At 45.8% G+C, this 13,327-nt stretch overlaps 2 protein-coding genes across 2 annotated transcripts; both read left to right on the top strand.

The window, feature by feature from the left end:
* The first annotated feature begins 1,179 nt into the window (after positions 1–1,179).
* On the top strand, positions 1,180–6,020 carry LOC130533559 (calpain-2 catalytic subunit-like). The gene is made up of 21 exons (XM_057047081.1): positions 1,180–1,521; positions 1,656–1,725; positions 1,866–1,984; positions 2,332–2,465; positions 2,556–2,724; positions 2,811–2,894; positions 2,974–3,059; positions 3,154–3,228; positions 3,303–3,463; positions 3,546–3,715; positions 3,826–3,837; positions 3,932–4,143; positions 4,244–4,280; positions 4,410–4,475; positions 4,553–4,610; positions 4,675–4,739; positions 4,813–4,881; positions 4,956–5,034; positions 5,548–5,664; positions 5,754–5,812; positions 5,889–6,020. The coding sequence occupies exons 1-21, from the start codon at positions 1,285–1,287 to the stop codon at positions 5,910–5,912; spliced, it is 2,103 nt and encodes a 700-aa protein (XP_056903061.1). The 5' UTR covers positions 1,180–1,284; the 3' UTR covers positions 5,913–6,020.
* Positions 6,021–6,678: 658 nt separating this feature from the next.
* LOC130533560 (calpain-2 catalytic subunit-like) lies at positions 6,679–11,835 on the top strand. Its single transcript, XM_057047082.1, has 20 exons — positions 6,679–7,002; positions 7,148–7,217; positions 7,646–7,764; positions 7,841–7,974; positions 8,041–8,209; positions 8,293–8,376; positions 8,578–8,663; positions 8,857–8,931; positions 9,005–9,165; positions 9,234–9,405; positions 9,748–9,969; positions 10,053–10,089; positions 10,159–10,224; positions 10,307–10,364; positions 10,447–10,511; positions 11,068–11,136; positions 11,201–11,279; positions 11,353–11,466; positions 11,550–11,608; positions 11,686–11,835. Exons 1-20 carry the CDS (start codon positions 6,766–6,768, stop codon positions 11,707–11,709), a joined length of 2,100 nt encoding a protein of 699 aa, XP_056903062.1. The 5' UTR covers positions 6,679–6,765; the 3' UTR covers positions 11,710–11,835.
* The last annotated feature ends 1,492 nt before the right edge of the window (positions 11,836–13,327 follow it).

Genomic DNA, 13,327 nt, shown 5'->3' with positions numbered 1-13,327 from the left:
TTGTAGGAACACCATGTTTGGGACAAAATATTAAAGTAAACAGATTTTTCTTTTGGCCAAGCTGTTCATTCAAAATATTTATGAACAAGTCAGGGTTTAAACCAGAAGACACATCATTAAATATAAAAGCAGCTTCACACAGGGCGGACGGGCGGCTGCCTTCAGACTAGCGCAGCTTTAACTTACACAATGACAGGTGATGCATATGTCTGGTCAAAAGTACAGAAACAACGACTCAGGAATAATTCCATGTAATTGCAGTATTAATGCCCCTGTCTGTCAACAATATTGAGCAATTTAGAGACATAAATCACAACAAGACTGTTAAGAACACTTGCATTACTGTAGATTTTTGCTGAACTTCTTAAGCTACATAGTGTTAAAGCTGTTTAACCCTTTTTTATAAAATAAAACTTGGATCATTACCATTAGGCAAACTTTTTTTCTTTTTTAGCAATAAAGAAAAACCAGAAACTGATTCCATGTCTTCACATCCACAGCTGTCTGACACAGCTGGCTTCGCTGTGGAAGACGCCACAACTGCAAGGATATTCTAAATATAAAAACATGCATGGAAATTAGAAAAGAGACCCAGAAAAGAACAGTTTTTGAGGCTAGCATGAAGCCCATTTTAATGAGATCCTCTCATGCATCCGTTTTCAGATAACTTAAACAGGGGAGGATTCCCAACTATTCATGGTCGTTGTGCGTATCTCTATTTGCCTCTCTCAAGGACTCTTTAAACATAGAGGATAGAGGATGAGGAGTCACTTAAACATTGTCATTCGTGCTAATACTCTTTTATCTCCTACATTCAAGCCTGACTTGCACAATCCCTTCCTGCAATCTCACAACTGAAACACTTCTTTTAACAAAACGGCTTTGACGTTTTTGAATCGGATTGTTTTTCCCAATCAAGAATAGCGTGTTTGTCTGTGTTCTGTTGGTTTGGTGATCATAAAGGAGCACCTAGTCTTTCACACACACACACACACACGCACACACACACACACACACACACACACACACACACACACACACACAAAATGAGGCAATGGTTATTCGGCTCTTCAGGCAGATCCTTGTTTGTACTTCATCTGTGGTTTCAGGCATCTCATTGCACATTTGCTTAGGGTTGCTCACCCCACCTGTCCATGGCCCCTCCCAGTTGCCAGGGCTTCCACCTGTATAAGTGAGGTCGACACAAACACACATCTGGTTGGTGTTGCATCAGGCTGAGTTCAGACATTCATACATTAGTATTTGGACACTTCTCAGGCGAGGATGACATCCAGGGCAGATCGACTGGCTCACCAGCAGCAGAAGGAGGGAGGCGTCGGCACCAACAAGTGCGCGGTGAAGTTCTCGGGCCAGGATTATGAGACTCTGCGGAAAGAGTGTCTCCGGAGTGGACGCTTGTTTGAGGACGACTGCTTTCCAGCTGGGAGCAAATCGCTGGGATATGAGGAACTGGGACCGTACTCTTTCAAGACCAGAGAGGTCGTCTGGAAAAGGCCAAAGGTAAAAATATGCAAATTCCATTCCCAGTCTGAAATGGTCTAAAACAAAGAACTGCGGGGAGGAAACGTGTCTCTCACAGGGATGAAACATCTCACAATCATGCAAATATTCTCTGTTGTTTGCTGCTTTTAAAGGAGCTGTGCCCTGACCCAAAGTTCATTGATGGGGGAGCGACGAGGACAGACATTTGTCAGGGGGCTCTGGGTAAGACGAACGTACTGGTGGTGGGTTGGACACTGGGACGGTGTGTTTTTCCTGCACCCCAGGTGGTGCGTGATGTCTGCACTGGTGTGTGAACCACATATCGCTCAGTCTAAGGGTGCGCTTGTGCTCCTACCACGCAGGTGACTGCTGGCTTCTGGCTGCCATAGCCTCTCTGACTCTGGACCAGCGGATCCTGGCCCGTGTGGTGCCCCCCGATCAGACTTTTACTGAAGATTACGCCGGAATATTTCACTTCCAGGTCAAGCAAAGTCCTTTTTCACTTGGCCACTAAGTATTTTTGCAGATTTGATTTATTTATATATAAAAAAGAACTTTCCTCGAAAATGCTTCATTTACTGCATCACAACAACTTTACATTCCTTTTTGAACTCCCCTCTTATTAAAACAAGTCAATATCCTAGTTTAACAGGTCATGCTATTACAGTTGGTGTATTTCTACCCATTCATAGGAGCATTAAAGGGAACATATGAAGTATTTTCTTGCTAAAACACTTCCTGTTTTATTGAATTGAATTCATTTTGTAAGCTTTGTCATTTTAAGCGACATGCAATGTCGAGTTTACGGTGCTTTTCCCCCCGGCTCAGTTCTGGCAGTTTGGTGAGTGGGTGGAAGTCGTGGTGGACGACCGTTTACCCACCAAAGACGGGAAGCTGCTGTTCGTCCACTCAGCCGAAGGTTCTGAGTTTTGGAGCGCTCTGCTGGAGAAGGCTTACGCCAAGTAAGAAGAGTTCATCTTTTGGTTCATTAACAGTGCGGATGCAGAGTGAAACGCATCACCACGACGACCATCCCCATCTTTTCCTGGCAGGGTGAACGGTTGCTACGAGGCTCTGGCAGGAGGCAGCACCATCGAGGGATTTGAGGATTTCACCGGAGGCATTGCAGAAGCGTACGCGCTAGATAAAGCTCCAGACAACCTCTTCCAAATCATACAGCGAGCGCTGAGCTTGGGCTCGCTCATGGGTTGCTCCATTGACGTAAGACTTCTTTGCATACCGATTTGCACGCCGGTCGTGCACGGGCGCGCCAGCAGGAGGACAAATGTCCAGTGTGATGCTTGCAGATCACCAGTGCCTATGAGACGGAAGAAGTGACAGCTCTCAAACTGGTCAAAGGACACGCCTACTCCGTCACCGGTGCAGAAGAGGTGCGCGACTGAGCTTAACCGAGACAGACGACGTTCAGTCTGAAAAGATCAAAGCCAACCGTCCACGGTTGTCTTTCAGGTTAGTTGTCGAGGCAAGCAGGTTCAGCTGATCCGCGTCAGGAACCCTTGGGGTCAGGTGGAGTGGACCGGAGCGTGGAGTGATGGGTAAATAATCACTGCGCCTAGCAACCACCATCCTCCTGGCATCCCTTTTTTTTTTTAACACCTAAAGCTATTTTGCATCCAAAAATAAACCCAGATCGAGGGAGTGGAACGATGTCAGCAGAGATGAAAAAGCAAAACTGAACCATGTGGCTGAAGATGGAGAGTTCTGGTAACTCCATTAACCTTTAACCTTTCACTTACACTCCAGGATGTGCTTTCATCCCAGTGTGTTCCTCTGTTCAGGATGTCCTATTCAGACTTCATCAGACAGTTCACCAAGCTGGAGATCTGTAACTTGACCCCAGACACACTGGAGAGTGATGACGTGGGCCACTGGAACCAGTACCAGTATGAGGGGATGTGGAGGGTGGGATCCACCGCTGGAGGCTGCCTCAATTATGCAGGTAACTGAGGCATTTTGATCACCTGTCCAAGGTAACGTTCTGCAGCAGCAGCAGCTGTCAGCTCGCTCCTTTCTCCTTTCAGCCACATTCACGTCCAACCCTCAGTTCATGGTGCGTCTGGAGGACGTGGACGACGACCCCGTGGACGGGGAGGACGGATGCACTTTTCTGCTGGGGCTGATGCAAAAGGATGGGCGACGATACAAGAGGCTGGACCGCAACCTGGAGACCATTGGCTTTGCTATTTATAAGGTGTCTCTAAATCACGTGACATTTCATCAAAAGTCAAACTTGGATATTTGTTTAACGTACGTGTTGCTGGCAAATTTAAAAAAAATAAATTGTCCATTTCCTGTTTGCAGGTGCCGGAACAGGTATGAGAATCAAGAGTGTTGCTGTCGTTTAATGTGTGAAAGAATCCAGTGAATTTGGACTTAAACATTTGAGCCACTTCCTGCTCATCTCAAGCTCAAAGGCCGCAGCAACGTTCACCTGGGTCCGGATATCCTGCTGCGACAGCGAGCTGTGGCCATGAGTAGCGCCTTCATCAACACCCGGGAGGTGTGTGACCGCTTCAAACTTCCGCCCGGGGAGTACGCCGTGATTCCCTCGACCTTCCAGCCTCACAAGAACGGCAGCTTCATCCTCAGGGTGTTCTCTGAAAAACAGGCCAAAACCAGGTACCTGATCGAGCAGCCATGCACAGAATGTCAGGACGAGGCGTCGTGATTAACGTGCCCCCCAACAGAGCGTGCTCAAGTTGTGCATTTCCTTCTTTAGCCCACTGGAGGAGGAAGTTGACGCTCAAATCGAGGAGGTATGAATCGCTCAAGTCAGTATTCAGATATTCCAACATTCCTGCAATTTCAGAAGCCATTGTTCATATCCTCTCTCTCTCTCTCTCTCTTTCTCTCTCTCTCTCACACACACACACACACACACACAGAAGCTGATTTGTGAGAGTGATATCGATCCAAATTTCAAAAGAACCTTCCAGCATATTGCTGGAAACGTGAGTGATGAAACAAGAATCAGCAGCAAAACCTGGAAACTGTAAATCAAATGTAAATGTCCACGTTCTCCGAACAGGACATGGAGGTATCGGTCTTTGAATTAGTCCAAATTCTGAACAACGTCGTCTCGAAGAGTGAGTAGCGGAGCAGAGTTACGGTTTAACGTGAGCATTTTTAACCACTTCAAACACATTTCAGGATGTGACATCAAGACAGATGGCTTCAGCCTGGAAACAGGCCACCTCATCATCAGTCTGCTGGATGTATCCTCTTCAGTGTGAACTGTCTTTAAAATAAACATGCATTTCTTTTTGAATAAACCTCAACACGTTCCAGAAAGACGAGAGTGGAAAGTTGGGCCTGATGGAGTTCCACTTACTTTGGAATAAAATCCAGAACTACTTGGTGAGTGGTAAATGAGTGTGGACACAAGTATCACTCAGCCTGGTCCTAATTGTTGCTGACGTGGGGTCACGCAGGAGATCTTCAAGAGTCACGACAAGGACAACTCAGGAACGATGAGCTCCCACGAGATGAGAGGCGCTGCCCACCAAGCAGGTGAAGAAGGAGAAGTGGGGATGGTGGAATGAAGCTCTGATAGGGTTTTACACTCAGCATGTAACAGCATCCACGATTGTAGAGAAGATAAGTGCATTAACGCTGCCGCTCTAAAATGGATCAAAGCAAAAGTCTTCAATTATTCATGTAAACGGAATAACACAAGAGAGTCGTAATCGTCACAGTCGTGTAAAAAATCTAGTTTAATTAAAACGAGGAATTCACAAAAACCCTCCAGTAGATGTCAAAACCAAAATCTCAAAAACAACCATTTCTTTACTAGATGAGTGCTAAATTATATTTTTTAGATATTATATTTGGATCTATATAACGTGTTGTGCAGACAGCAAGTGCCGGGCTTACAAAACTGGAAGGACTTGTTTCATTCATGTATACTTTACAACAGGAGTCTGGGCGGAGGACGTGTAACATGACTCTCCCATCATTATCCTGCCTCAAAGAGCAAAGATAACAAAAATGATCTAGCCGTGTTTCAAACCCGCTCTTCTCCAGGTTTCCATGTCAACAGCGCGGTGCTACAGACCATCGTCAGCCGCCATGCTGACGCCCAGTACGCCATAGACTTTGACAGTTTCGTGGGCTGTCTCATTAAACTGGAGATGCTGTTCAGTAAGTGTTGACACGCACACATCAGTATCGGTTCGGCGTGTGTGGTCCAATCTGAGCTTCTTCAACAACATCTCTACCTCCCTGCCCAGAAATGTTCAAGTCTCTGGAAAAAGATGGCTCGGGAACAATCAAACTGGATTTGCAACAGGTGTGCAAAGGAACAAAGGGCATTGCTAGTCCAGTTAGCATGTTTTGCTAACACCAACCCTGTTCTTGTCTTTTAGTGGCTGTGTCTGGCAATCTACTAACTCCGGAGAGCAGATAAACGCTCATAAAAATGCTAATGATGAAAGACAGATGGGAGGTTTCTGTCAAACAATTTAAAAAAAAGAATAATAAAGATTCAGATTCAAGAATTCCTTTATTTGTCCCACAACAGAGAAATGTATGGCGCAACAGCAGCAAAAACACACAGAGGAAAAGACATCCAGGAATGCAAGGACAGAAATAGAACAATAAGAGTAATAATAAATATATAATACAAAAAATGAAATAAGAATAGAACACACACACACACACACACACACACACACACATACATACATACATACATACATACATACATACATACATACATACATACATAATAATCCAAGATAAATGATAGTTAGCCTTTTTGTATACCTGCACACAGAACAGGGAGGAGTTTACCTGAAGAATATACAGATCAGATGTCCAGGGGACATCCCAGGACAGAGCTGCCCCTCCTCACCAGTCTGTCCATCCTCCTCCTGTGCCTGTCCCTGATGCTGCTGGACCAGCAGACTATCCCATAATAGACGGCTGATCCCACCACAGAGTCATAGAAAGACCTGAGCCTCCTGAGCAGGAACGGTCTGCTATAGTGTAAAGCATCTGGACTCACTCATTATTTACATTAATGCCACTGGTCTCGATTGGATGCGACCATGTCTCCTTATGTTGAAAACTCAAAGTTAAAAAAACAAAAAGATGCAACACCTGAATCCAACTGAAATTTGAGCCGAACAATGAAGGGTGTGTGCGGTCTGCTGCTAGGAAACACTTGAAGGCGCAACGCGGAACCAGTCTTACACAGAACCAGACAGCAGCAGCACCTTCTCCGGCCCGCATCACGTCACAATGTCCGGCATCGCAGCCAAACTCCGGCACAACCGGGACAGAGCTCAGGGGATCGGAACCAACGACCATGCCCAGAAATACTTGAACCAGGATTTTGAATCGCTGAGGGACGACTGTCTGGAGAGGGGAGTGCTGTTCGAGGACGACTGTTTCGAGGCTCTGCCCTCATCGTTGGGTTACGATGAACTGGGCCCGGGTTCATACAAAGTTCGGGGCATCACCTGGAAAAGGCCGACGGTGGGTGCACGCTGCTGCGAGACCCTTGTTCTGGTGGTGCTGGGAATTTCAAGTGCTGCTGCTTCAAATCAAGCAACATATCAAGATCCTTAACACCCAAACTTGGGCTCGCAGCTGGTTTTACAATACATTGTTTCTTTTGAAGGAATTGTGCTCCAATCCGCAATTCATCGTGGAAAATGCTTCAAGGACTGATATCTGTCAAGGAGCGCTTGGTGAGATCCCGACTGTGTTTATACGCCCGAGCACACACACCCATCCTAGTTACACAATGATTCTATACACACGCACGTCATCGTCTATATATTATGCTAATTGTAATGTGTCGGCGCTTTAACCTTTTTAGCGTGCGTAAAACAAGGCTTTCCTTGTCTTCGTCGTCTTCTTCTAAGCATCAAACATTGGTATCTGAGTGTAGCCGTTGCTAGTTCACTTTGCTACCGGTAAAATCCAACAATGCCGTGGGACTGACATCAGCCAAAAACTTCTGCTCACAACCAGTTTGGAACAATGTTTGTGGGCGCGACAGAGGCGTTTGCGCGCTCACAACCATAAAGGGAAGAGACAATAACCTTGCTAAACACAGGGTGTGTGTCTGCAGGTGCATCGCTGTGTTTTGCAACGTTAATTTGATATTGCACAGGTGACTGCTGGCTGCTGGCGGCCATCGCCTCCCTGACCCTCAACAAACAGGTTCTGTCTCGGGTCGTCCCGCACGACCAAAGCTTTGAGGACAACTACGCTGGCATCTTTCACTTTGAGGTACGGCTCGCTAACAAACCCGTGCGGCAGCTACAGAAGGACAAGCTGACCACCTGCGTCCTGTCCCCCGGCTCAGTTCTGGCAGTTTGGCGAGTGGGTTGACGTGGTGGTGGACGACCGATTACCCACCAAAGACGGGAAGCTGCTGTTCGTCCACTCGGCTGAAGGCTCGGAGTTTTGGAGCGCTCTGCTGGAGAAGGCTTACGCCAAGTAAGAAGAGTTCTTTATTCATGCTTTGGTTCGTTAAAGAGTTCCAACGCCCCGATTTCCCTCCAGAGTAAACGGATGCTACGAGGCTCTTTCCGGAGGCAGCACCACTGAGGGCTTCGAGGACTTCACGGGGGGCATTTCTGAGCGACACGACCTGGGAAACGCGGATCCTCACCTCTTCCACATCATCAAGAAGGCCCTGGAGAGAGGTTCCCTCCTGGGATGCTCCATCGACGTGAGTTTCAGCCTCTTCCTTTACGTTTTACGGAGCGACGCGGTCGGTTTTAACCTGACGGGCTCCTCTTTATCCTCGGGCAGATCACCAGCGCCTCTGATTCAGAAGCTGTCACCTACAGTAAGCTGGTGAAGGGCCATGCCTACTCGGTCACAGGCGCTGACCAGGTGAGCAAACAGGCAAAGTAAAATGTCTGTGTAAATTCTCAGTCATCCAGGTCATTGTATCCAAGGTAGTTTTCAGTTGACAGAGAAAACTACCTTGGATGCAAAGTAAACATATCACAATGGCGTTCCGGGGAGAGGCAAAGCTATGCTCAGGACCTCACGTCCATTTTTGGTTTTTAAGTTGAATGTTCACTCTGTCAGGTGGAGTACGGCGGAGAAGCGGTGCATCTGATCCGGATCAGAAACCCCTGGGGTCAGGTGGAGTGGAACGGAGCCTGGAGCGACGAGTGAGTAAAACAAATACCCAGCATAATTGTGTCTCGTTAGGAGGGGGGATTTAAGACGAGCGTGGTTTTGTCATTACTCACGCTGAGCCATAGCTGGTAAATCCTGCTAGTTTAGGTGAGGTTAGGGTGGAGGACTGCGGTTTGAAGTGTCTTATTACAGGCTCTCCCTCAAACAACCCTTTTAAACTCGTAGTTCCAGCGAGTGGAGATACGTGAGCAGCGACGACAGGGCGAGACTGACCAACCGCTCGGACGATGGCGAGTTCTGGTAAAACGAAGCTCCGTTTGTTCCTCTTCTGTTTGCTCCTCCCCAAAATAACGCCCCTACTGCTGGTCGACAGGATGTCATTTTCCGACTTCCTGCGCCAGTATTCGCGCCTCGAGATCTGCAACCTCACCCCAGACGCGCTCACAGGGGACGACTACAAAAAATGGGCGGAGACAGAGTTCGAAGACACGTGGAGAAGGGGCTCTTCGGCCGGCGGCTGCAGAAACTACCCAAGTATGAAGCGGCCGCACAGTTTTGCCTCCAGTGTTTTCCCGAGTGGTGATGCATCCCCTCTTTTCCAGATAGCTTCTGGATGAATCCTCAGTTTGTGATCAAACTGGAGGAGGTGGACGACGACCCCGATGAAGGCCAGGAGGGTTGCACCTTCATCGTGGGTTTAATGCAGAAGAACAGACGTCGCATGAGGAAGATGGGCGAGGACATGGAGACCATCGGCTTTGCCATCTATGAGGTCTGCCTTTATCTTTGCATGACATAAAATTAGCGTCAGTGATCAGAGGTTACGAGGGCTTTTCTAAAATTCATGGGTTTCCACCTGTAGACTTAAAAGGAATAATATTATGAGCACACTGGTTGTGTAGTTGTACAATTTGCAGCCAGAACTGAAGGCTCCTTTCTAATTCAATGCTAAAAGAAACACAAAATAATTCAAATGAAACAAATGAAATGAGTTCTGTTCTGATGTGATTTTTTTCCTTTGTCTTTTCTAGCTGCCTGAGGAGGTATTGGTACAGATACTTGTTAATCCTCAAAGAAATAGACCCTGAAATAAAGAATGACATGGAGATTTGGTACCGTTTTGCAGTGTTCTGGTCTCCGGAATGTGCACCTGAAGAGAGACTTCTTCCTCAGAAACGCTTCAGCAGCTCGTTCCGAGACCTTCATTAACCTGCGAGAGGTGTGCAACCACTTCTGTCTTCCCCCTGGAGAATACCTGATCGTTCCCTCCACCTTTGAACCAAACAAGAACGCAGACTTTTATGTGCGGGTGTTCTCTGAGAAAAATGCGGATTTCCAGTAAGTTCCCAACACAGAGTACAAGACCGACGCCACACTTGTTCTAACGTGCATCAGCCAACATATTTTCTGGCTGCTTTCAGAGAGATTGATGATGCTGTAGAGAGCCACGTGGAGCAGGTGAACACACTGTTCTTCTGACTGGTAGTTACAAGATAAGCGTCTCAAACTGATAACCTGTGCCCGTAGATCGATATCGACGAGGATGACATTAGCAGCCACTTCAAGAGTCTGTTTGGGCAGCTTGCTGGAGACGTGCGTGTGTATTGATCAAAATACCAACATTACAGAATATGAAATCTGTGAGTTTTAACGTTTTTATCCTTTTGCTTGTTAGGATGTGGAGATTTGTGCGTTCGAGCTGCAGAAAATCCTCAGCCGTGTCGTCACGAGAAGTAAGAAAACGATCCTTTATTTCCACCTAAAAAGGGACGGATTTACCTGTGCTTGACAGCCCTTTGTCGTCTCCCTTTTCAGGAAGTGACATCAAAACCGATGGGTTTACCCTGACTACCTGCCGTACCATGGTTAACCTGCTGGACGTATCCTTCCACACTGGCCTCAGCTACTGTGAAACACAGCAACATCAACTGAGAGCTTGGTTTTTGTAGGACGTGGGCATGCAAGGTTAGCTAGGTCCTGTTTAGGCCCATTTTAAAAGCCAATGTTTTTGTTTGTTTGTCTTTTTTTTTTTTTTTTTTTTTTTTTTTTTTTAAAGACATTTAAATTTGAGGAGTAACTGGATCACTGGAAGTAGCAGCTAAATTCAATATTTTTCACTATTATTTAAATCTCTATGCAACTGTACTGGTACTTTTACTGTAAATATATTTAACTAATTTTATATTATCTGATATAAAGTAAATCCGTTTGCAAGAAAGGGAATAAAAAACTGTTTATCTTCTTTAACAACCACCAAATTGTTAGGGTCAGGGTGTGTATCCACCCTTGTCTTCGGGCGTCCCCGTAGGCGTCTACACTGACAACAAAGAAAAGTGTTTACGCCAAAATAAACTCAGATAATGTCACAATCCGGGAGTGAAAATTAGAATCGGCTTTTGCACTTTGACTTTTTTTTCCCTAACAGATTGTTTAAAGAAAGACGGAAGCGGGAAACTGGGGCTGGTAGAATTCAGGATCCTGTGGGCAAAGATTGAGAAATTCCTGGTAGGTTCCCGGTTTGTGTCTATTCCGAACACGCGTGTGGGAATCATGTCTGCGTCTGCATTAGGAAATCTACAAAGACAGAGACATGGATCAAAGCGGCTGCATGAGCGCCCCTGAGATGAGGATGGCTGTCGAGGCTGCTGGTGAGGACTTGGTTTAAAGAGCCCCAGACGAGCAGATCAGGCTCGCCGTGGATCACATGTTGTGTGTCGGCAGGTTTCTCTCTCAACAACCCCCTGCATCAGATCATCGTGGCCCGCTACAGCCAGGACCTGCACATCGACTTTGACAACTTTGTGTGCTGCCTGATTCGCCTGGAGCTGCTCTTTAGTGAGTTCTTGTTCTGTCCGGGGGCAGTTTTAGCTCCCAGCGGTGCAGAGGGGGGTTAAGGTGTTTGCTTCTATTTGTGCCAGACACCTTCAAGGCTCTGGATGAAGACGGGGATGGAATGATCAGCTTGAGTTTCTTTGAGGTATAAACACGTGTTGTAAAAGGAATGTTAAGAAAAGGAAGTGTGACACTAATGAGCACCTGTGTTTTTACCCACAGTGGTTGGACATGGCGATGCTGTAAACGGACCGGGATCGAGGAATCTTATTAGGAGGCTTTTTTTTTTCTGATGAATACAAGTTTATGATTTTAAGGAAAAACAATCAGGGATGTGTCTATTTCAATAAACGTTATATCTGGAAAAGGGCATTCTGCAGCACGTTTGCTCCTGCACGGAAAATGCTGATACAGCAAACAAATGTACATTTTATCTCCTCATTTCGTCGCCTATAGCTGATTGACAGCAGTTTTCGTTAATCACATGTAGGTGAGGTTTCAGTAGTAATGAGATGGGAGAGCAGAATGTTAGACGATGAGGTCAAACACACGGAGCTGTGTTATTCAAGCTCAACTAACAAAACAGAGCTGACTGCACTCGACAATGGACATACGTGAAACCTGAACCCAGGCCTGGCCAGCAACACTCCATTAGGTGTTTATTCTAGAAAAATAAATGAATGCACAGTATTTGTCCTCAGCAGGGAGCTTCAGCAAAAACAATATTTCAATTCAACACTGATTCATAATTTCACTTCAACACAGAACATTGTTAAAATTAATAAAGCATTGTCGAACTCTTATTCCATATTAGGGTTGAATATCTATGGAAGGGAAAATCCTTATTTGCCAAATAATTCAAAATCCAAACATGAAGACATGCACGTGGAATCACATATTCATTTATAGTACACGCACCTATATATGTGACATGTACATGTACATGCATGTGCATCTGCCCCAGAGGAATTTAAATGTTTTTATTCAACTTGAGATTTCTGACAAAATGGGCCTGCCTTCTACTAAACACAAAAACATCAAAATTATAAGTGTTTATTAGAGGTGATACCTGGAAAAAAAGTTAAGTTAAAAAAAAGTTAATAATGGAGTGTGACAACCATTTTAGTGGCTTAATAGTATATTTTAAAGTAACCCAAACGCAGATGGGTGCAGTACCTAAACGTCACCAGCAGGTGTCCCATTTCTCACAGATATGAAGCCGCTTTGGTGACGTCACGGGGCCCAGGCCCGCAATGTGCATGGAACAGCATGAAGTTTTCAACTGACAGAGTTATGCAGTCATTTCCTGTCCTGTGTGGTTCAGTCTTGTGTTTCCCTTTTACTACTCTGAAATTTTGCTGCTGGCTGCTCTGGTCGGCATAAAAAAAGACATAAAAATAAAATTCTCAAGTCTCACATGTAAAGTCCGGTCTGCTGTTGTGAGGGTTTGGACAGTTTTCCTCAGGAGTCAGAAAATTCCAAGGTTGGAATGCAAGGGACCACTAAGATGTGCCCAAAATCTGCTTTTTTAGAGCAGATGTTAGGGCGGATGTGGGGCGGGGGCCTCTCCAAACCACCAGCACACAGCGGAACCAATCCATTGTGACACTCAAGCACTCTCTTTCCTTAAAAATAGTCAAACTGGGAGAAGAGCTTACGGATCCTAAATCACTCATTCAGAGGAGAGTTCCACACAACTGAACACAATTAAAGAGGAATAAAGTCATTTAGGAGCTAACGATAAAGGAAATACACCCCCTACGACCTGGTTTAGTGAATTATTTCAATGGGATTTTTGTGATTTACTGCAGGTTTAATTACTGATTCACTCATGTCAGTGATGCCATCAAAACTGAAAGACCAA

The sequence above is a fragment of the Takifugu flavidus genome, chromosome 11 (assembly GCF_003711565.1).
Source record: "Takifugu flavidus isolate HTHZ2018 chromosome 11, ASM371156v2, whole genome shotgun sequence".
NCBI classification, from domain to species: domain Eukaryota; kingdom Metazoa; phylum Chordata; class Actinopteri; order Tetraodontiformes; family Tetraodontidae; genus Takifugu; species Takifugu flavidus.
This window is presented reverse-complemented; position numbering and strand designations above follow the sequence as displayed.